Source organism: Aulonocara stuartgranti (assembly GCF_965226115.1).
Source record: "Aulonocara stuartgranti genome assembly, chromosome: 13".
Classification (NCBI taxonomy): Eukaryota; Metazoa; Chordata; class Actinopteri; order Cichliformes; family Cichlidae; genus Aulonocara; species Aulonocara stuartgranti.
The window spans coordinates 25,767,987-25,790,787 of record NC_138949.1 but is presented as its reverse complement, the minus strand read 5'-3'; the positions used below and the strand labels follow the sequence as shown (position 1 = coordinate 25,790,787).

The window sequence follows — 22,801 nt, the reverse complement described above, 5'->3', positions numbered from 1 at the left end:
ATCAAGATTCCTACTATGCTATATGCACACACTGATTCTTTCCCTTTATAAGAAGCAGGTGATGAAGCTAAATGTGTGCTGTTCTTTGTACTTTCAGGGACGCCTGTTTGGTTTTTTGTGAAGATTGCTCCCATTCGTAATGAACAAGAAAAAGTGGTCCTGTTTCTCTGCACATTCAGCGACATCACAGCCTTTAAACAGCCTATTGAAGACGATTCTTCCAAAGGTTAGACTCTGGGCAAATTTAATTTGTTTAACTTCACATTTTTATCAGACAGGGTGAGAGGAGGTAAAATGGGGAAAAAAAGAATGTACATCCATACTTGGGCGCCACATGAGTCTGTAAAATCCTGTTAGATCTATTTTTCCACTACACACGATAGACCCGTATGATCTACTTCAGAGGTAGAAGTCAAATCAGTCTGCCTGCTTTCACCATTCACCAGTCAAATGTGCCTCATCTTCATAGTTATCAGTACACAGCACAAAAAGTTATTCACTGGACTGTATGAGTGTTAGACAGATAAAATAGAACATGAATTAGTGCAAGAGTGCATCCAGTAATAGGGGCAAAAACGGGGTTTGTCGTTAACATGAAACTGAAATTATAGTTAAGGCTTGAGCATCAACAGGTAGGATGAAAAGACATGTATGTTTGTGTTCCCTGCACTGATACTGGAGACTGTAGTAACATACTGCCAAAACAGCGTTTGGAGGGTTGATGGACAAATGCATTTCATCACTATAAAAAATAAATTTATGTGCACTATAGGGCACTAAACTAACTAGCAGTTGCCATTTTCCACATGTAGCAGAGAGGGAGTGGTATTTTTAATAATTAGGATTCATCCTTTAATTCACAATTTAATTAATTGGACATAGGTCCAATATTTCCACTCATCTGTGCTCTATTTTTAGTTTTCACCAACTCTTTAGTGAAATTTATGATTCTGAATCCTCAACAGTGTACACCAGCCAGTGGCTAACTTTGTCTGTCTGCTGCTTGGTGCCCAGTAGGCTGCTTTTGCTGAAAACAGCAGCCTGCTGTGACCATAAACAACATTAATGAGAGTGAACCAAAGCCACCCACGCAATTTTGTTGACCAAAAGATGCAGAAATCTAAACATTGTGTGATATGATCCATTTTTTGACCTGATAGATTTGTGGAAATAAAAACAAAACACACAATAAGTTGCACTGTATATGTTTGTGCACAAATATCCCTTCTTAAAAATGTCTATCATGACTCTGATTTTTGTATGAGTACAGTAAGTATACCCTTACTGTTTTCACAGAAATTAAGACGGTAAGTAGCAGCCAGGTGCTGCTAATCAAATTCACTTGATTAATTGATCATCAGTAAGTGTGACCACCTCTATAACAGGAAACGTTTTTTTCTGGCCCGGAGCATTCAGCTTTGTGTGTGTACACAATGCCACAATCTTCCCATTAGCAGACGTACCTGCAAATTTACACAAGGTCAGACCGTGTAACGTTAAGAGAAACTGCAAAAATCCAAGGGCTTCATCTTAGACCAGGGGTGCCCAATCCCGGTCCTCGAGAGCTACCGTCCTGCAGCTTTTAGATGCATCCTTGTTCCCACACACCCGAATCAAATGAATGGCTTGTTATCAGGCCTTTGCCAAACACGATGGCATGCTGAAGAGGTAATCAAACCATTTGATTCAGCTGTGTTGGAGTAGGGATGCATCTAAAAGCTGCAGGGTAGTAGCTCTCGAGGACTGGGATTGGGCAGCCCTGTCTTAGACTCTACAGGCCTCAGTTAGCATGTTAAATGTTAAACTTCGCAACTGCATAATTAGAAAAAGCCTGAAGAAGTACAGGTTGTTTGGAAGTGTTGCCAGGAAAAAGCTTATTCTCTCTAAAAAGGCACATGGCAGCACTGCTTAGGTTTTACAAACCTACATCTGAGCAAACTGCAGAAGTTCTCTAACAATGTCCGTTGACCATAATGCACTGTGCTACATTTGGTGAAAGCAAACAGAGCATATCAGCACAGATACATCATACCAAGCACGGTGATGGAGGGGTGATGATTTGGGCTTGTTTTGCAGCTTGCTCAACCATGAACTCCTCATTATGCCAAAGTATTCTACTGTCAAATGTGAGAGCGTCTGTCAGACAGTAAAAGCGTAGTCAAAACTGGGTCATGCAACAGCACAGTGATCCCACTCATAGCAGCAAATCTATGACAAACTGCCATAGTCCAGTCGAAGGCCAGATTCAACCTGCCTAAAAAGCTGTGATGGGAACGTAACAGATCTGTGCAAATGCCCACAAACCTCAATGAACTGAAGCAACATTGTAAAGAGAAGTAGGTCAAAATTCCTCCACAAAGATGCGACTGACTGATCAAACATTTCAAGTTATTGCTGCTAAAAGTGGTTCTCCAAGCTACTATATGATAGTGTATGTTTCTAAGCATATGACAGAAGATATAAACAGACCTATACTCATGATCTCATGAGATCGTATATGATCAGGTGGTCTGACAATGTCCATGAAGGTAACTTAAAAAATTAAACACAGGACTATAGAAAACCACATCCTGTCAGTGGTTGACTAACATTTTATGATGAACTTTTCTTTAATTCACCTGGACCAAGAACTTAACAGTTTTTTAAAACCCAGAGGCTGTTATCATGTTCTGTCCTATTTGGCTTATAAGACTTTTGCTGGGCAGTTTGTATCAGGAGCCTTGAAACCGTGTTTCTTGGCTTGGCCTTTTGTAAAAGTGAGGAATCATGAATTTATTCAAACTGAAATCTGAAGCTTGTTGAAGTTGTTGATGCCCTGCATACCCAGATAATAATCAAGCTTTAATATGCATACGTAGCAGATGCTGAGCAAATGTTCAATACTGAAAAAAGTGATTTCAGAGCCACAACTCTACAAGCAGCGAAAGCGTGTTGTAGCCCCCGGAAAAATCTGAAGTATCAAGACTCATATTGAAAATTTGCTTTCTGTCCGTGTTTAATGATCAGGCTGGGGAAAGTTCGCCCGGCTGACTCGTGCTCTAACAAGCAGCAGAGGAGTCTTACAACAGCTGCAGCCCACGGTTCACAAAGGAGAGAACGTCCACAAGCACTCCCGCCTCGCTGAGGTAAGGTTCACTCATTAGATTTAATTTCAGATTTTTTTTCCACTGTTGAAGTTAAATAGTGTTACATTCTGTAGGAAATAAAATGTCCACAGATGTGAGATGGTGCTTAAATGTCATTAGTAGGTGAAAATCTAATAAAAATATGAATATTGTGTATGAAAGGGAAAACGGAGTAAATGAACAAGAGCTAACTTTGGACACATTTTTCATGAGCAGGTGAACTTCAGTCACTAAAAGGATTAGCAAACCTTAGCTGCAGCATTTTTGGCTCCCCATTGTGGCAATTTACCTGTCTGCGCTGAGCTTCACATATTAACTAGGTTTTTTGTGCAGGTTCTGCAGCTCGGCTCAGATATCCTACCTCAGTACAAGCAGGAGACTCCCAAAACTCCACCTCACATCATCCTGCACTACTGCCTCTTCAAGACCACATGGGACTGGGTTATCCTCATCCTCACCTTCTACACCGCCATCATGGTGCCCTACAATGTCTCCTTCAAGATGAAGCAGAACAACGTCACGTGGCTGGTGGTAGACAGCATTGTGGATGTCATTTTTTTGGTGGACATAGTTTTAAACTTCCACACCACATTTGTTGGACCTGCCGGTGAGGTCATCTCAGACCCCAAGCTGATTCGAATGAATTACCTTAAGACTTGGTTTGTTATTGACCTGCTGTCATGCCTGCCATATGATGTCATCAACGCCTTCGAGAATGTAGATGAGGTGAGTGCAGCACTGTGCGTATGGCTCAAATGATTTGTTGATTCGAAACCTGACTCCCAAATAATAGCAGATGTTGTTTTTCTTTGTTTTGGCTCATAGTAAACAAAACAGTTGGACTGTCTTGACCTGGCAGAAACTGAATGTATTATTTTTAGGTATTTTTAAGTGGTTACTGGCTGTTTCCCCATTTTCTACTAATCAAGGAATATGAATGCATATCATTTTAGATTTAATCCTTTTAGACTGTTGGTCAGTCTAAATAACGTCTTGAAACACCTTGAAGTAACAAGCAAATTATTCTAAACTGGTGATAAAATAAAAAGCCATCAGCCATATGGACCTTTGGTGGTGACCGTCATGTCTGGTACCTCAGAGGATGGTGCTTTAAGGGGTTTTTAAGTGATTAGCTTGTCACGCGTCACTTTGTAGGTGACATTTTGTCACTGGTGATCATTCCAGCCTCCGGTTGCCTAGGTAGTAGGCCCCTGATGTGTTTACCATCTGTCATCAGTAAATCAACAGTATCCTTCGCTGTTGTATCCTTGTCTTAGAGCTGGTCTTTTTGCCCGTTGTTACACTTGAAGTCACTAATTGTCAATGAATTTCTGGCTGCCATGTCGATTCCTCTCTGGATGCCACCTTAGACTCTTTGTAGTGTTCTCCCAAGCTATTCCCGAAAGGTGTTTGCTGCTAAAGGAGGACACAGCTGTCAGGGAGTGCCTTTATGCTAGACCTGCAAGAATGTTTTAAGATGGAAACAATCACATGAATGCCAGGATTTAAGGATTTTCAGCAGAATATTGAGTAGTAATGAGATGATGAATGCATCTTACTTCAGCTTTCAGTGGTTTTAATGTTGTGGTTAATTCTGATTCTCTTCAGTCAAACTGAATTCATCATTTAACAGTGATGTTTGAAATACATGTTATCCACCGTTATTTTATTTTTTTAAATTTCACTTTAAACAACATGGAAATACACAAATATATTAACATATTAAAGCATGAAATTAATTTTCCACTGTGTAATAACTGATCTCTAAGAAAGTTTTTAAGCTTCCATGTCTTCTTATTAGTAGTTTGACATATGCATCTCTGCAGTAACAATGGGGGAAAGATAACATTGCATGAACCAGGCCTTTGTTTCTTTCCTATAGGGCAGCAAACACAATATAAAACATCTGGATAGGTGTTACTCTGAAAGGTGTACACTAAATGGTTTATCGGAGTAGATTAAGCACTGATGCTGGCATGCGCTTCACAGTGACTGCAGCCGCTTATCATGTTCTCTTGCTGCAAACTTCTCACAAGAAGGGACTTAGATTACATACATGGCTGTTAAAGATGAAGACTTTGCTGGTGATAAGTGCATCACTTTGCATCAGATTACTGCTGCATTCTCTGCTGCTTATTCTCTCATCAGTCACCCTAAGAACAGTGTATGTTGTTGTGCGGATAAACAAATGCTCGAGACTCTTAGTTGGATCTTAGTTATTGGATCTAAATATATCTAAATAAGTTTGTTGCTAAGCGATCATCACTACTCTTCAGCCAATGTAAAGATTTAACAGTTAAAATGAACTTTAATCCAAAGTTTGTGAGATGATTGTGATATATTCTTTACAGCATATGGTGCCAGCTCTATGACCCTCTCTAAAATGTGAAAATGTACTGTAAGCCCTCTAAACCAATCAGGACTTTTCTTACTTTGGTTTCTCAGAGCCATCAACAGCAACTTCACATTAAGATTAAACAACGGGAAAATAATTTTACTGTTAAAATCAAATTAAAATCCTGTAAATAATGATTTGATGGACAGGTTATTAGGTTACCATGCAGCCATTTAACCACATTATCAACTACTCTGTATCAGAACCTGTTCACTGGTTGTTATTTCGGGTAGGAACATTAAAAAACAAGTTTTAATGAACGGCTTAATAATATGCTTGTTTGTGAATAAATGTTCCACTATAGTGATGAGTGTTTGCTGGAGAGCCATCACAGGATCTCGAGATAATTGGCACATTTTAATTTGAGGAAGGAGCGTTAACACTGTTGAACTCGGCCACTCGCCAGTGCTCCACTGTGTCACTGATGCCCTAAAGCCATTAACACCTAATGACAGTTGAATAATCATGGGAAATAGTGCCATTCTACCAGACAAGCACTTTGAGTTAGTCCATTTTTAATGGATAAATTTCAGTTTCATAATGTGATGAAGGAAGGTTTGTTAAAAGCCTAACTTTGATTGGTTCTCTGAAGGGAAAAAAGGTTATTTGGTCTATTACGTGATACCATTTCTCATCTGCATTTAGAATAAAGAGAAAAAATAACTTGAAGGAAGGTTTACATGTAAAATATTTTACATGTTTAGCTCTCTGTGATTAAAGATGTCCGAGGAGAAAACGCAGCTTCAGAATCTGGCGTAAATGTATCTGGAGATCTTTTTACCCCCCCCTCAAACAAACGTGGCACTTTAAAGTCCTGCATTTGCCAGTATTCATTATATTAGTGTATCATTTTGTGTCTCGGTGTGTGTATATGTGCCACATCTCTTGGTGTGTATGTGTGTAAAACACTGTAATAGCAGTTTACGGCGCAGTTTCTCACTGCGCACTGTTGGGTGTCCCACACAGTATAAGATATGCAGTAGTAAAGCTGATTGGTGGACAGAGAGCATTTAGTTGTGCTTGCAGATCAGGCATTTCAGCCTTTCTAGTATTTCATCGATTCAGCATTCTAAATGCTGACGAGTTCAGTTGACCGGAGCAGTCAGGGGTCAGTAGAAAGGAAAAGCAGCAACCTTTTTGTAGCTTGAATGCTGATGTTATTTGATCGTGTGATGCTCATTAAAGAAAAACTAAACCAACCATGGACTGTCTGAATAGATTTTGTCATTGACAAAATCTTTTGAAAGTATATGAAAGAGCTACAGAGTTCTTCTTAGTTTATTTTTAAAAAAGACAGTTGATTATATAAATTGCTGCCAGTGTAAGTAAATGCATCATTAATTGTAGATTTAAATTGTGAATATTGGCTGGTTTGACAGTAGATTGAAATGTCATTGGGATCAAACATGGATTGTGTTCTTTCACTGAGCATTGAGGTCAAACATTAGCTGGAGTGTTTGATTGTTTAGGTTTTCTTCGTATTATTATAGCGTCTCTACTGTCCAATATAAAATGCCTTAATGTGACTGCTGTTGTAATTTGGCACTATATAAATAAAATTGAATTGAATTTAATGTGTGTTGTATCCAAAATAAATTGGAGACTCATTTTGGCTGACTATACTCTCCTGAATACAAATGCAGCAGATAGCTCTGGAACTCAGAAGCGACTGTTTTTGGTGCATCAGTCAGAACTTGTGGTCACAGGAAATTGAGAGAGCAAGCGGATTTTTGCAAGAGGCCTCTGATGATCAAATTTGCATAACGGAGACCCAAGAGGACCCGACATACTCAGGGAAGTGGAAGCATTGGGGTTATTTTATAACCGATGCACAGCGCTACTAGGGATCAGAACTCCCTAGGCTACTAATTCAGCAACTGAACAAACACTGAAGAAATGGTTTTATAGATCCCTTAAAATTCACCTGAAATAATCAGTTATTTTATAGTGTGCATTTCATGCAGGTTAATGCAATTTTAAATTCTTTACTGATTACTGAACATAGAGAAAATGATAAAATCATAAATAATACTAAAAACATGTAAAAGCTAATTTTATAGCTAGAAATAAATGTATGAGCCAGGCTACAAAGATGTGCTTTTAGTTTGGTTACATTTTGTCAGTCCTCAGTAACTTTAACAGTCGTCTTTCATGCAAAAACTGAAAAACTTGCATGCATACATGTGTTTCGATTTCACCATATGGCATCCAGCAGTATCCAGTTGTCTAAGAAACAGAATCATTGCACAGTATAGTCAGTGCAGTATACTGTAAACTGAGCATGCTCGGTATGCACTTGAAAAGACGTCACTTGCTATTCCATTGACGTAGCTGGAATATTATATGATATGTAGCTCTGACAACTAAACACTGCTTGTCAGGTGTTGCTGGCCTTATTCTGTAACATATGTTACTTTTATTTTTCACTCTTTCCATTTTAAAGTGATTATTTGCTTATTATGCTGCCATGGATACAGTGTCGCCTTCTGAAATAATTATCCATTTAGGTGATTGTCATCCATTTATAAGCTGTTTATCAAAACAATATGTCAGATATTCAAAGGTCAGTGGTTTTCTCAGTTGGATATAATTATAATTTTTTTATATAGATTTCAAAGCTAGTAAAAAAAAGAGCTATTTACTTGAACTTTCTTTTGAGATACTATTTTACGGACTTGACATTTACCACCTAATTCATAAAAACATCTGCAGCAGCGAAGATAATTATTTGATGCAGCCTTACATGAAACAGTGCAGCCTAACACTTATGTATGCATCTGCTGTGAGTAAGAAATGTGATACGGCAATGGAGGTAATGGATGCATTGGCTGTAAACCGACATCAAAGCCATGACCGCAAACTCAGGATCATCTTCCATTGTGTCTCTGCGACAACTCAGTGACTCCAATTTGTTCCAAATTGCTTTGAGGCAATCCTTGGCAAGGGTAAATGAGAGTGAGCAAACAATTGCCTGTGTTATTAAACTGGTATGGAAACATCTTGCTGCTGCAGCAGATCTTAACAGCTGACATGAATAACTTTGATGGCTGTTTTCCCCCAACAGGTTTCCGAATAGAAAAGAGAAGCTCATTAACGGGGAGCCGCTGTCAAAGTTATTCTTGGCAATTTGAAACACTGACCGATTTGGTTTTTCACTCGGCGATAACCCAAAACTACAATAAATGGACCACCTCATGTTGCAAGTGGTTTGAAATAATAAAGCTTTGAGTGCGTGCTTTGCACTGTAAACACTTTCAAAACACAGATAAGAATGTTCCTTTGTGTTTCCTTTTGTTTGATTATTGAATGTTGATTTTTTTTAAACTGTGTTTATTCATCGCTTACCAATGATCAAGTATGTTTTCTCTTACTTGTGCTTCGTTTTTGTTTTCTTCTTTTTATCCTTCCATTCTGTTTGCATGGCCCCCCCATCCTCTTCTGCCTGTGTTCATGCATGGAACGTGATGGGAAGAATTGGAACCACCGAGCTGTCACTCAAGTAGGCTTCAGTTTGATTAGAATATCATAGAATGTGTTTTTATTTTACTTGTAGACACACATTCACACATCGATCAGGCCTTAACAATTATAATAGGTGCACAATGTTCTCAACGAGGATATGGCAGTATAAATGCATGAACTGTCAAGATAAGATATGGGATTCTTGTTTTTTTTCGCTCTCTCTGCAAAGCTTTTTAATGCCAGGATTGTCTTATGCAATATTTAAAAATGAGGTTCATTAAAATTGCACAAGAGCAGATTGAGTCCTCACATCAGCAATCATTTATGACAAACTGACTATAGTTAAATTTTCAACAAGAGTCATCCTGGGATTAAAAATGTCTTTTAAGATAGTGTGTTTCTAATATAGAGTGGTATACATATATACCACATATACATTGTATAAGAACCACCTCTTGCCGTTAGCTATCTCTGATGGCTTTCATTACTTAACTGGCTACCTTAGAGTTGAGTTTAAGGGCAAAGTTCTGAAATAGATCCAGTCTGTAGGTTAAGGTGGTCATTAACCTGCACACTGTTAGGAAGTTAAATAAAAGGCTTTTTACTGAAACTTGCAGAATTATGTTACAGCAAAAGTTGCTGCAGGAAAATTCAGGAAACTGCAAAAGAGCAAAAGGACAAATACTAAATCTCCTAACAACTCCGGGTCAAGGAAAGCAATGCAGCCAAAAACTTGAGGGAGAGCAAAATTTATAACCGGGTTCAGAGGCTAATGAAGCACAGGTGAGCTATGCCAAACTATAACAAGGGTGAGAAAGGAACACAGACAGGAAGTAAGCCACATGAGAAATAACCTTTATAATAAAACATGAAGCAGCTAAAAAAAGATATAAAACACACAGACACAGGAGACTGACAGAGACACAAAAGACCGACAGAGAAAGAACCCCCCCCAAAAAACTGAGGACTATGACAGCCAGAAACTAGAATTTTTACCACGTATTTTAATATTGAACTTTTTAGTGTTGCTACAGCTGCCAAATTAATGTCATATGAAATTAATTATGTACCTGACACATGCAAGACCAGATCAATTAAACGGTTACACGAGATAACAACAGTGTGCCTTTTTTTTTAAATGATAAGCTTAAATTTAAAAACAAAAACGGCTGTTATCTATTGGATAAAATGACATTCAACCATTGTTTTACACATCTGAGATTTTTTAGAATTTATTTATTATTAGTTTTATTAAGAGTAAACTTTATCTATAAAAAGCTTGTTTTAAAGAAATTATTAGTGAAAAATATATCTTATGTTACAGTTAAACTGTAGTGTTCTTGGCTCATCCCAGCAAACAAATTGAATATTATTATAACACTAGGATTTTTTTCTTCAGTGATACCTGAACCGTTTGCTTTGTCCCAAATCATGCAAAATAAAGGCAATCTCACGGCAATGTCCATTTAGTTTTACGTAAAAATGTAAATACCACAGAATCCTAGTTGTGAGAGTAGATTGTATTAAAAAAGTTACGTGGTTGTCAGGTGTGTAGGAAATGGAAGTATTTCAAATCCAGTTTTCAATTTTCAGACATTAAACTAAATCTAATTGTGCGAATTTCTAGTTTTTCTACATGATATCTTAAACTAAGCTGCACAACAAGAACCGAGTATACTTTAATCACTCTAATTTACTCAGTGCTGTTTCCACTTGCACCAAACTGCAGTAGCATCAGCAACATGAGCATCCAATCACATTGTCCTTCAGCCCCCAGTAGGTTGGTATACATTTTATGAGGCAGTGTAAATCCATCATAAAATGTAATTACTCTGGGTAAAACCACAAATCAAATCTAACTGAAACAAACAAGATATCCTGTGATCATGGATGAGCTCTAATGCTGGCATGCGTGTTTTGGAATAACTGTGGCTCTACTGCCATATTTAGTGCACAGACATGATGATTTAATCTAAGTGCATCTCCACAAAAAGGCAAATAAGCACATCTACCAGCTTGTCCTTTGATTAAATCTCTCTTGTATCTCTTCACTGGCAAAGTTTTCTTCCAACTTGTGCTTGTAGAGTTTGCAGCAGAACTCAGAAGCACGATTGCACTGATAATTAAATCATGGCAGAGCTCAGAGCTGTAAAGTGATTTCAGAGAACCTGAGGTGTCTGGCAGGCAGCTAGATCAGATCAAGTGACAGCGAGCACTGCAGTTGTACTGGCATTGCAGACCACAGCACATTAGCAAAATCAATATCTTTGACTGAACGTGCACACACACACACACACACTTGCATTATGACACTAGCACTGAACTGCAAAGGAGACTGATGCGATTGCAGTTGTCTGTCTGAATCACTGTGTTGGTGCTTCAGCATACAGTTAAGCTGAGCAGACATTTAGCTGCCGGATATGTAATTGAAGGAAGTTGCAAAATTTAATCTCATTTTACATAAATGTTTTCAAAATCAGCTGAGCAGATGCTTGGAGTCTTTTGTTATTCCTCGTCTTATTTGTGTATTTTGTGTTTGCTGTAACGTTATGGTTCATAAACACTCATATTTATTCTTTAAAATGCATCTCAGGTTTTGTTTTTCACTCTGTGCATTCTGATATATCATTACATCATTACACAGTAGAACACTGAATCTTATTTCATTTTCGGATTTCCACTGCTACTTTTGCATGTTTGAACAGATACAGATTAAAATATGTTTGTTAATTAGGATTTATTACCTTATGTCACTGATTAACAAACAGTGGGTGGTGCATGCTGTTAGTGGGGAATATAGCCACTACTAGTGTGAAGTAGATGACCAAAGAAAAATATGTGTACATTTGGTGAACGTTTGTAAAGAAATTTTTAAAGACTTTGCTAATGCTATTGCTCTAACTATTATTCTGCTGAAATGTTACATGTTAAATAGCTTTTATAGCAAGCAAGGCTTTGCAGATTGTTTTTTTTTTTTAACAATTCAAGAGTTTAAATAAATTTGGCTAAAACTTATGAATACATTATAATGCAGTTGTATAAATTATATCTCCAAAGTAGCAACAAATATTTAAATTATATTAACACTTAAAGACAAATTACTTGGTAATTACCTGTTTTTTTTTTTGTTTGTTTTTTTGTAACCACTACACTCTGTGGTACATTTCCACCTCCACCTGACACATGTGAAATGTTGTGAGATGAGAGTAACCAAACAGCAACCTGCTCATCAAACCATTGGTTACTTTTTACTCTACAAGGTATCCATGGATGCCAACAAGAACACAGTGTAATATTATGTGTTTTAAATGTTTTTATAAACAGCGTTTCTAAAAGAAAAGCTTTGTATTAGTGCAGAACAATTATTGTAGATAAAGTAAAGTGCTGGATATTATTCACAAGAGCTTGACGTAAAATCATATCAGTTTGAAAGATCTTGAAAAATAGTTTCTGATACCTGCCTTTGTTGTGTGTACTTTTCTCCTGTTTTAGGGCATCAGCAGTCTATTCAGCTCACTTAAGGTGGTTCGGCTTCTCCGGCTGGGTCGGGTAGCTCGTAAACTGGATCACTACATTGAGTACGGAGCAGCGGTCCTGGTGCTGCTGGTGTGTGTTTTTGGACTGGCTGCTCACTGGCTGGCCTGTATTTGGTATGTTCAAGTCCCTTTATTAATAATAATACAGTTTTGTCTCATACAGTAAAACCAGAATTCTAGTTTAATTGCTAAAATCATCTTAACAGGTAATCATGTGACATTTGAGGTATTACTGTACTTTACTGTAGGTTTGAATTACATAGTATGTTTTGATTTTCTGCCACATTTGCAATAACAGCCCAGCTAATTAATAGAAACAAGGTCACTGATTAAGATAATGAGGTCATTAATTATCAGTTACTTTTTGTCAACATCCTTGTTCTCACACATTTTAAACTGCATGTTCTTCCACACTTTAAAGTCAAGAAAGCGTTATTGTAGTTTCAAGGGAATTAGTTTTTTTCCCTTCCCATTAATATGCAAATTTATGGAGCAAAGGCCTCCAAAGTCTAATCAGATCTTCTGCTCTACAGGGGGCAAGTGTGGCAGAAGCATTAACTCTCCATTGTGTGTCGTGCTTGATTTATTATGTTTATAAGAATGTCTACACATGCAGAGTGACTGACAGAGCCCATCATGACGAGTTAATGTCCTGCATGCATAAAAACAGAGAATATGTTTGGCAGTTTATGATGAACATTTCTCCTTTGTAGATATTTTTTCATTTTCATAAGAGGTCTCGTGAAAAGCCCTCGTAACTACATTTAATTACACATATTAACATAGAAGATTTCAAACGGAGGCTGTAACCAGTGTCATAAAGATTGTTTTTGGATCCAGACAGTGTAATCAAACTTGATAGGCTGAAGCAGACAATAATACCGGTAAAAATAGCTCCTGTATCGTTTCCCTCCAAATGGTTTCTGTGGTTGCCATGGTCACATGCCGAACCGTGTCGCCGACTTGAGAAAAGTTAAACCATCATCAAGTGAGATGACAGGAGCAACAGCCGTAGCCTCCCTCTCTCCTTGTTGCTGTCACTGTTTTTATAACAAGGGAAAAAATGGAGGTGGTTGCAGCATGACATGAACACCAAGGCTGTAAATAAGAAAGTCATAATCAAACCATGCAATAAAAACTATTGAGTTTTGCTTCCTCGGGGCTATATAAAAATATATTCAGATGATACAGTCAGATGAGGGGAAATGCATTCTGTAATTTTCCATAGAGAAACCCACAACAGAAAGAAAGAATGAAAACAGCGTTTCTTGCATTGCTAGGGGTATTTTTTCATCTCCAGGGCTTTCTGCAAGAAACTAGGTATCTTTGAGCTTTTATATGTTAATAGTGAACTCAGGCAGATGTATTTTAAGCTGTGTGTCTTTTTCACTCAATCTGAAAAGTTCAGAGGTCAGTTCCCTGAAATTAAAGTGAATTGGTGGATATTAATTTTTTTGCCTTAAAACCAAAAAAACTGTCCCCCAATCACTGCCACTTTCCCTAACTAGATGAATGACTGTACATTCACTGGTCATTTTGTTAGATACACTTGTTTGTTTGCTCATTAATGTAAATATCAAATCAGTCATGTGGCATGATTGTTGGTGCCAGACAGGCTGGTTTGAGTATTTCAGAAAGTGCTGATCTACTTGAATTCATCGTGCTATGCATCAACAGCTCAGTCTGGAGGATGTGCAATGGGATATTTTATTTTCCTTACTTACCTCTTCCTCACCGTTTAAACATTGTTTCATAAAGCAGGACAGCAAACTGAAAACAAGTCAGTTTAAATATGTATGTACATTTCATCTCTATAGAAACTTCTGCAGTTGATGACTCATGGTTTGAATCTTGAGTCTACACTGTTTGTGTGCAATGCATAACCATTAGCAGTCAATAGAAATTTCATTCTATAACTCAGAAGGACTTGTTGACATAATATTTTTCATGTAGGCTCAGTAGAAAGTACTCGGCAATATTTTTTTTATATGGAAAGTCATTGTTTCTATAGATTTTTGGAGCTAGAAAGCACACAGTGACATGGGGTAAGCAAAAAAATCATTATGGGTACCATTAAAAAGTTATAAACAGTGGGTTATTTTTTTTTTATTTTTTGAAATTCAAGCTGCTGTCTTGGAGATTTTGCTTTGGAAAGTGTGCCAAAAGAAAAAAAAATAGACTCATAGTGTGAAGGCTTCTGTGTGTAGCGGTATATTGATAGAAGACGTCTATCTGGAAGCATCAGGAAGCATTTCTAGAAGCTTTTTTTAGGCCTTGTTTAAGACTCAAATTCTACTGGTAAGTAGATGTAATTATGAACTGAATATTAAGAATGAAATGGAATGTAAAATACATGATTGATTTTTGCACTTTGCAGGTACAGCATTGGTTATTATGAGATTATTGATGAGGAAACCAACATCATTCGGAAGGACAGCTGGCTCTACATCCTGGCTGAGACAGTGGGCACACCATACTACTACAACGACAGCTCAGGGAACTGGGATGGAGGGCCTAACAATGACTCTGTCTACATCACTTCTTTATATTTCACCATGACTAGCCTGACAAGTATAGGCTTTGGTAACATCGCCCCAACGACAGACGGAGAGAAAATCTTTGCTGTGGCCATGATGATGATTGGATGTGAGTAGAGGTGTTTTATCTTCCCTGGAATCTAACACATACAAGATAAATGATAAGTCCAGCTATGCTCTTTAAAGCCACAATCCTCTGAGGTGGTGAATAAGTGAATTATAAATAGAGTTATTGAAATTCAGAAAATAACACACACGATTAGCTGAGCAGTCTTTCTACCTCTCTTGATACCTTGAATGTGTTGCTGAGGTTGATTATAGTTCACTGCCTGAACTACTGGCAGAATTCTTATTTAATTTACTGTATCATGATCCTGTATTGTATTTGAATGGTGCTTTTGTTGCCTAACGTGCAGTGTATATACAGCTTTGACAAAATGTCACACTATAAAACACTGGTTACATGGGTAATTCCAGTTCTCTAAAAACCATATTGCTAAAGGTTTTCACTCCCTTATTCAAATCATTGAATTTGCTCCAATCACTTCCATGGTCACAGGTGTATAAAATCAAACACCTAGCCACACAGACTGCCTCTACAAACATTTGTGAAAGAATAGGATGATATTCAGATTTGTATGCATGCAAAGGCAGATGAGTAAATACTTTTGGCAGTATAGTTATAGTATGTGGGTTTTTAAGGTCTAAACATTAGCATTTTGGCCAGCACCATTTTAGTTATTTGGAGCTACAAGTTACAAAGCTGGGCATTTAAAAAGTGACAAGTGGCCATTAGAGGAAATGCAGTTATTGGCACTTCCAAACTCGCTTCATTGTTAGTGTGTATATATCAGTCTCCACCTTATTCATAAAGACATTTATCAGTAATGGTGAATTTGTAGTGGTCTGTTCATATCCATTCATTTTAAATATGTGGAAACATACAGATGATACAGCCAAACCGAATTGGTCTCCTCTGGAATTATTCCAGTCGATGTGAACTATTTCACTTTACTTGAGCAAGCTTCTTTTTTAGCCCTGATGAATTTCATTGCCACTTCTGACATGGCCAAGCTGTAATTTGCATAGGTCTTTTTCCAACTACCTGTACAGTTACTTTTTTAAAAAGAGAATTCTGTTGCTTTTTTCATGTGCACAGGAATCTCATTCTCAGTCATAGATGGAGTCAGTCTCAGTCACACAGAGATAGCAACCAGCTGGTGAGCTGCTGGCAACTTCCAGTCACTTGGCAAAAATATCTATTACCTGACCAATTGTGAGTGGTTTCTGGTTGTTGCCAAGTGAAATTAGTAGAAAAGATTGTGTTGCACAAAAACCTACTTGGGACTGTTTTGGTCAATATCAGATTGCCACAGTAGCCCACAGTTTGCACACAAGACATTAACTTCCACTTTGCTGCATATAATACAACATTCACCTTCAAAGTAAATTTTTAATTAAGTTGCATTTTAGTTTTCCTTGAAAAGGAGTAACTTTTACTTTATAAGCAATAAGCAAACAGATGTTTTGCGTTGCACTTTTCATAGTTTAACTACTTCTTGGCAAGTAGTTTACAAGTGTTTGCAGACAAGTTGGCATATTCCATGCAAACAGCTGACAATGTGCTCAGTCATAAGGAATATTATTGTAATGCAGCACTGTAAATCACTTTGTGTCCAATTTCAACCTCGATCAATCACTTGCCAACCAGCTGAGACAGATAGTTGAGAGACAGTCCAGCCAATTGGTCTCCAGGCCTGTGTGACTGAGGTCCAAGAAAAACTGGAAACCATATTACAAATATGATTTCCTTCATTTAAATGATAGATTGGTTTCTCCAGCTCTATCAGACAATATTTATCCACTTTGATATGGATCAATTTTTCATAATTTGCATACTATGAAGCAGTTTTTTGTTGGGTTTGTATTGCTCGTTATTATTGAGTGTCTTAGGAAGAATAGTTTTTGGGCCACAGTGCGTCTTGTAACGAATGTGGGAAGTTGCACTAACAAGGTCTGGTCACCATGCCAAAATCACCTCACATTTCTGCTCTGTTGTACTTGATCTCGGTCCTTCAGAGCTCTAATTGGCCCAGTTGTCAGTGAATTATGTGAATTGCTGAAAAGAATCAGAGATGTGGACAGGTTGAAATGGGCTTCTGCATGAGTGCTGTAACAGTCTTACACAACAGCTTCTTGTAGAAGTAAATCTGAGCAAAACATATTGATACAGTGATTTTTTTTAACATATGAGACAATGTAAGGCATATAAACTGAATCCTTTTTTCCTTCATTCCTATCCACACTTCTGTTAGCTTCAAGTGAAACTGTTTTAATGAACTGGCCTACATATATTTCAAGGTCTTGAATGAGTGAGGCTTGTTACCTCAGTGTGCTATTCAGATGTTCTGAATTACAGAAAACACCTTTACTAATCTCACAGAGCTTACAACCAGATTTGGGTTGCCCCACTCTCATTTCTTCCATTTCCTTCAAACCAGAGACTTTGTCAAATACATACCCTCATTTTCTTAATCATCCACCAGGGTCACTGCTGATTGACTCCTTGCTCACTCAGGAATCTGCTCAGAGACACTCTGTTTCCGTGATATCTAGCCTCATTGTTTCTCCTGATAGTGCTCGGATGGCTCATCCTAAGCGGACCAGGGAGGAGGAAATAGGGGTACTGATACCAGATAGTCAGTGAACCCTAATTTTTCATCCTCCATATATTTCATGGTTTATTTCAATGTGAGTATTCTTTTTAAAGTACACAAATGCTTGGCTTGCGAAAATTTATCCAACCGCCAGCGACAGTTGCAATAGATGCCAACAGTCTTCAACCAACCATACTCACATGTTTTGGTCCTGTCCAAGCCTCTCTAATTTTTGGAGCCAAATATTTGACACTCTTGCTACAGTGCTGAATGTAGAACTTAGCCTTGACCCCTCCTCAGCTCAATTTGGTATCCCCCCACTTAAACTGACTAATATCCCATCTATAAAGTGTAGTGTACTTTCCTTTACAGCCCTATTACCCAGGTGTCTCAATCGACTCATAACAGCTGGCTCAGGGAAGTTTTGATTCACATCAAACTTGAAAAAATTAGATACTCTCTTGCAGGTTCTTGCAAGACATTTAATAAGATCTGGCAACCCTTCTTAGAATATTTAGACAAAACAATTATCTATTCAGAAAGTGATTAGATGCCCCCCAGGTTGCTTACTGTCTTATTTTATGCAGGGTTATTTTTGTTGTCTTGTTAAGAAGGGAGAGGGTACAGCATAATTTAGGCTCTGTAGATATCATCACAAGTTCTGCTAGTTGTTTAGGTTGTTATTGATGCCAACGGATTTCTAGTATTGCAAATATCCCACTGCCTGTTAATCCAAGGACACCAATATGTTCTGTATGTAAATAAAGAAAAAAAAAATCTTGCCTCTGCATTTTAACAAAACATGTAATATGCTAAATGAGGCAGGTTTTCACAGCATGCCCTTCTTTCCACGTCTCAATATTTATAAGCTATCTCGTGTTTGTGTGGCTCATAAAACACTGTATGCCACAGTGCGGTGCCATTATGTGTGACTGCACGCAGAGAGCAACACCTCGGAGCAATAACTGACACTGCCAGATCAATTTAGCGCAGTGCTCCCTCCGATCCCTCTGCAATCACTCCTCACCTCCGCTGTACTTTTTTCAGCCACAATCTCAACCCTGAGACTTGGAGGAAGATTCAGCTCCCCCTTACTTTTTGGTTGCGCAGGTTTTATTAATACACTCTCTTGGGAACTGGCAAAACTCATCTGCACTTGTCTGTGTCTAAATTTTTCATTGTGAGCTACATATAATCTTAAAGCACAAATATCTAAAATCAGACAGCCTCGGGAGGATTCAGTAGTAGATGCAATCTAGTGTCGTCCATGGCTGTTCTCTATGAAATATAGATGCCCTGATACTGTTCTATTTTTACCAGCAGCACTGGATCGGTGCTGGCAGAAGAAGATCACAGTGTGACGAGGGATTGCGGGATGGCATGGGGAAAAGGAAGGGGGAGGCAGTGGGGGCACTATACATATGTCCTGTTTCTATAGCAACTGTTGGCCGGGGGCTTGAGTTTCTGACAACTGTCTTTTAACTACCTTCAAACAAGCCAGCTGTTGGACAGCGAGTGTCGTGTGATGAAGTTGCGTACGTCAGCAAGTAAAGAGCTGTTGGGAGCTAGATGAGGCTCCGCTCTGCAGGGATCGATTGAGTTTCCTTTGATACAGCATTCTCTGCTTATCAGAGACATCAGCATTGCCATCTGTGTTCAGGCTCCAGGAAGCAGCTACGCCAAACTTTTACAACTTCAAAAGAAATAGATTCTAAAATCATCATTTTACAAGGAGACGATTGTCATACTGTCTGTATATACCTCGATGTGCTTCTTGCTTTTCCTATCTTCCTACATAGATTGTGCTCTCTGGTGTGGACTTCGCTTCACTGTAAATCATTGCCTTAGATCAGGGTTGTCAAACATGTGACCTGTGGACCAAAACCTGCCCACCAAAAAGACAAATTTGGTCAACTGGTCAATTGCAAATACACTCCGGATAGGCCGCCCATCCATCATGGGGAAAATACAGTGAGACAAAAAAAATCACTGCCCTAAAGCCAATTTAAAATTACAGATTAATCTAGCATGTATGTCTTTGCAAAAAACCAAAATAAAACATGCAGGAACAAGGAGAATATGAGCATATAGAAAGGCACCAGCTGGCCAGTAGCTTTACTAACACGAGATAACAAAATTACGGGAATGTAAAGGTATTCCATAGAGTTTTGCTGGTCTGGCCCACTTGATATGACATCTCTGCTTAGACATTTGGCTGTCTGCCTGTAAATGTGCCAACCTATCATAGCCCCTGGCTTTGCCCCTCAAAACTTGGATATTAAGCTTTCTTTCTGTCTTTTTGAGACTCTTTTTTTTGTTAACTTGTCTATCTCTAAGTCCTGGTTCCTGAAGATTTTTTAACATACTCATAAAATCTTTCCATTATGTGGCTTCACTTCACGCACCAGAGCAGTTCGCTTAACAATAACACACAAATATGAAGAGATTAAACACATAATACAGAGACACAACTGCTACAAAGCAGCAGTGCAAGTGTGTGTGAGAAGAAAAACAATGTAGTATAGTATTAGAAGCGCTACTTGAATGTGCGTACACTTTAAGTGCTTTGGTCAGTAAAGACCAGTTTAGCTAATTTAAGAATAAGACATGTCTAAGAGATTTTACACCCTGCTCTTTGAGCTGTAGTCCTGGTAAGGGTTAAGTGTCTGAAAGCAAGTGAAGAAATAATTTCTAATTCAAATGTAAGTTTTGAATTTGTACAAATTTAATACATACAAATAGATACCCCATTTTAGGGTCATATATAACAATACAATTGATGTGAAATTGTTTGGAGCAAAAAGGAAAAAGAAAAGCAAGGAATAAAATTCACTCCACACAGAGAGGTCTCCATTCCTGGAAGGAATACAATTTTTACAGATGATTAATCAGTAAATGAAGATTTCATACCGGGCATTTGCCCGGTGGGCCGATGGTGGTTTTTCATTTTTATGGGTTTGTTTGTTTTTTTTGTTTGTTTGTTTGTTTGTTTGTTTGTTTTGTTTTTTGCAACAGTATAAACAATGAAAGGTGGTGCATTGGCCAGATGCTGGCAGATGTGTAAAAATAACTCAGTTGTTTGGTGCTGGCTATGGCGGACCTTCCACAGAGGCCAGCAGGTGGATGAGGGAAAGGGGAGGCAGGAGGAGGAGAGACCCGAGGCGGCCGCCAGTCCGAGTGTCAGGTGAACTGAGCTTCAGGTAAGAAGTTATGACCTGCAGTCTATCTGGGTCAGATATAAACCAAGTTAAGGTGGAGTTTATTTTCGTTGTGCTGACTTTTTACAGTCGGTTACAATCACTAGCTAGCATGACGGAGTTTATATTACTGCTGGGTGGGTGCTATGATGTTACTGATAGTAAACTTTATTTTGTTCATAAGTTTAGTTAGTAGAGTTGCCAATGGTCCCGTAAAAAACGGAATCGTCCCGTATTCAGAGAAAATATTACGCGTTTCGTATTGAGTTGAAAAGGAACACAGTTTGTCCCGGACTTCAGCTAGAATGAAAAATACACAAAGCTGGATTTATTCTGTCTTTACGCTGCACAGCTGCCTCTTCTTCTCTCATTCTCTCCCCTCCCTCTGCTGTTGCTACTTCAATCATGAAACTGATCAATAATCAGCTGATCGGCTTTTCTCTCTTGCTTGTTTATCGCCCACTTTGCGCCAGAAAGAGGAAACCAGCGGATATCACGCTAAACAACGGCAGCACGTTAAAGCTTGATCAGCTGTTATTAGAATTTATTTAATATTAATTTCTAGTATCAGCTGATGTTGGAGCCACAGCTGTAAAAGCTGCTGGTCATGATATCGGTTTGAATGTCTGGCGAGAGGGAAACATGAAGATGAAACCAGGAGATGTCCTTACTGAATCATCAGAGCTGTGATGGAGAAACAGGTTGACCTTTTAGGTGACATGAATGACTTGAAGGGAAGTTATGAACTGTTTCTGAGAGACAAATAACACCAGGATCCTTTTCTACATAGCTGACAGCTGGTAACTGTGCAGGGGCGGGCCTAGCAAAGTTTTGCCAGGGGGCCAGGTAGGGCATTAACAGGGAAAGGGGGGGGGCAAAAAGAAACACTTTTTTTTTCTTATTCTCATTTAAAATGTCTAGCTTTTAATTAATAATTATCTGAATCTTACAACCAAAGTTTTTAACTGATGTAAAATGCATAGAAATCATACATATACCAACAAGACTGTACATCACTGTCACAACAGCGTTTGTTTTCATTCAAAGGCTTTATGGCTTTTCCTGTAATACCTGGTGGGCCGCTCTCTAGTCAAAATGCCCAGGCTGATTTTTTTTTTGTCCTAGTTCAGCCCTGGGCACGACACGCATTGAATTAATCTTAGATCACATTAACATGTATATCTCTGTATTAACAAACATGCCATATTGGCCCAGTTTCTCGTTCTTATCATTGTTGTGAGGAGACCATAAATAGCATTTGCTCATTTGTTCTAAAGCTAGGTTTCATGTCATGTCCTTTTAAACAAAATTTTGGGAAGAATTATTTATGCAAGATGGAGACAAAGAGATTAGGAAACAGATTTTTTTTTACTGATGTTTATGTCTTTAAAAAGCAACACCTATCCAAGGTGTACCTCGCTTCTCTTACTTTGATAAGTTTGATAAGCAGCTAACAAGGTATCAACTATAATGAACGACTGAGTGACAGTAATAAAAAGGTGAAGTTGTGGTTATCCTGAGCCTGAAGGAGTTTTGAATGCTTTTTAATTAGTATTATTCCCTGTGCAGTTTTTCACCCCTTTGATTGTACGCCGTGAAATAAACAAACGTACACAAACAATTGCACAGGTTACTGTCATCATCTGAGGATAATTGAAATGTGTGGCTGGCATGTTTCCTCTCCGTCCCTTCTAGCAGGGCTAATTAGGGCTCCACTGCCAGGAGAACAGTGCACACACTGAGCAGACATCTGATGGCTTTGATCCACACATACACGCCAGCTGTTGCACCAGTTCAACCACCCAACCACCTTGGAGATGCTCTGCACTTCTCTTTCTGTTGCTTTTCATTTAATTCATCTATTACGAATTATGAAAACCAGTATTTAGTGG

General features: G+C 38.3%; 1 protein-coding gene across 4 annotated transcripts in view; it reads left to right on the top strand.

Moving 5' to 3' along the window:
• Nucleotides 1-22,801, top strand: part of kcnh1a (potassium voltage-gated channel, subfamily H (eag-related), member 1a) — a 62,565-nt gene that overhangs the window by 11,457 nt on the left and 28,307 nt on the right. For 2 of the 4 annotated variants that reach the window (XM_082558026.1, XM_082558024.1), the window contains 6 exons: nucleotides 98-226; nucleotides 3,007-3,125; nucleotides 3,459-3,851; nucleotides 8,993-9,019; nucleotides 12,475-12,632; nucleotides 14,896-15,164. In XM_082558026.1, the coding sequence (XP_082414152.1) occupies nucleotides 98-226; nucleotides 3,007-3,125; nucleotides 3,459-3,851; nucleotides 8,993-9,019; nucleotides 12,475-12,632; nucleotides 14,896-15,164 (1,095 nt within the window). The remainder of the gene's footprint in view (nucleotides 1-97; nucleotides 227-3,006; nucleotides 3,126-3,458; nucleotides 3,852-8,992; nucleotides 9,020-12,474; nucleotides 12,633-14,895; nucleotides 15,165-22,801) is intronic. The other 2 variants (XM_082558027.1, XM_082558025.1) reach the window with 1 other exon arrangement.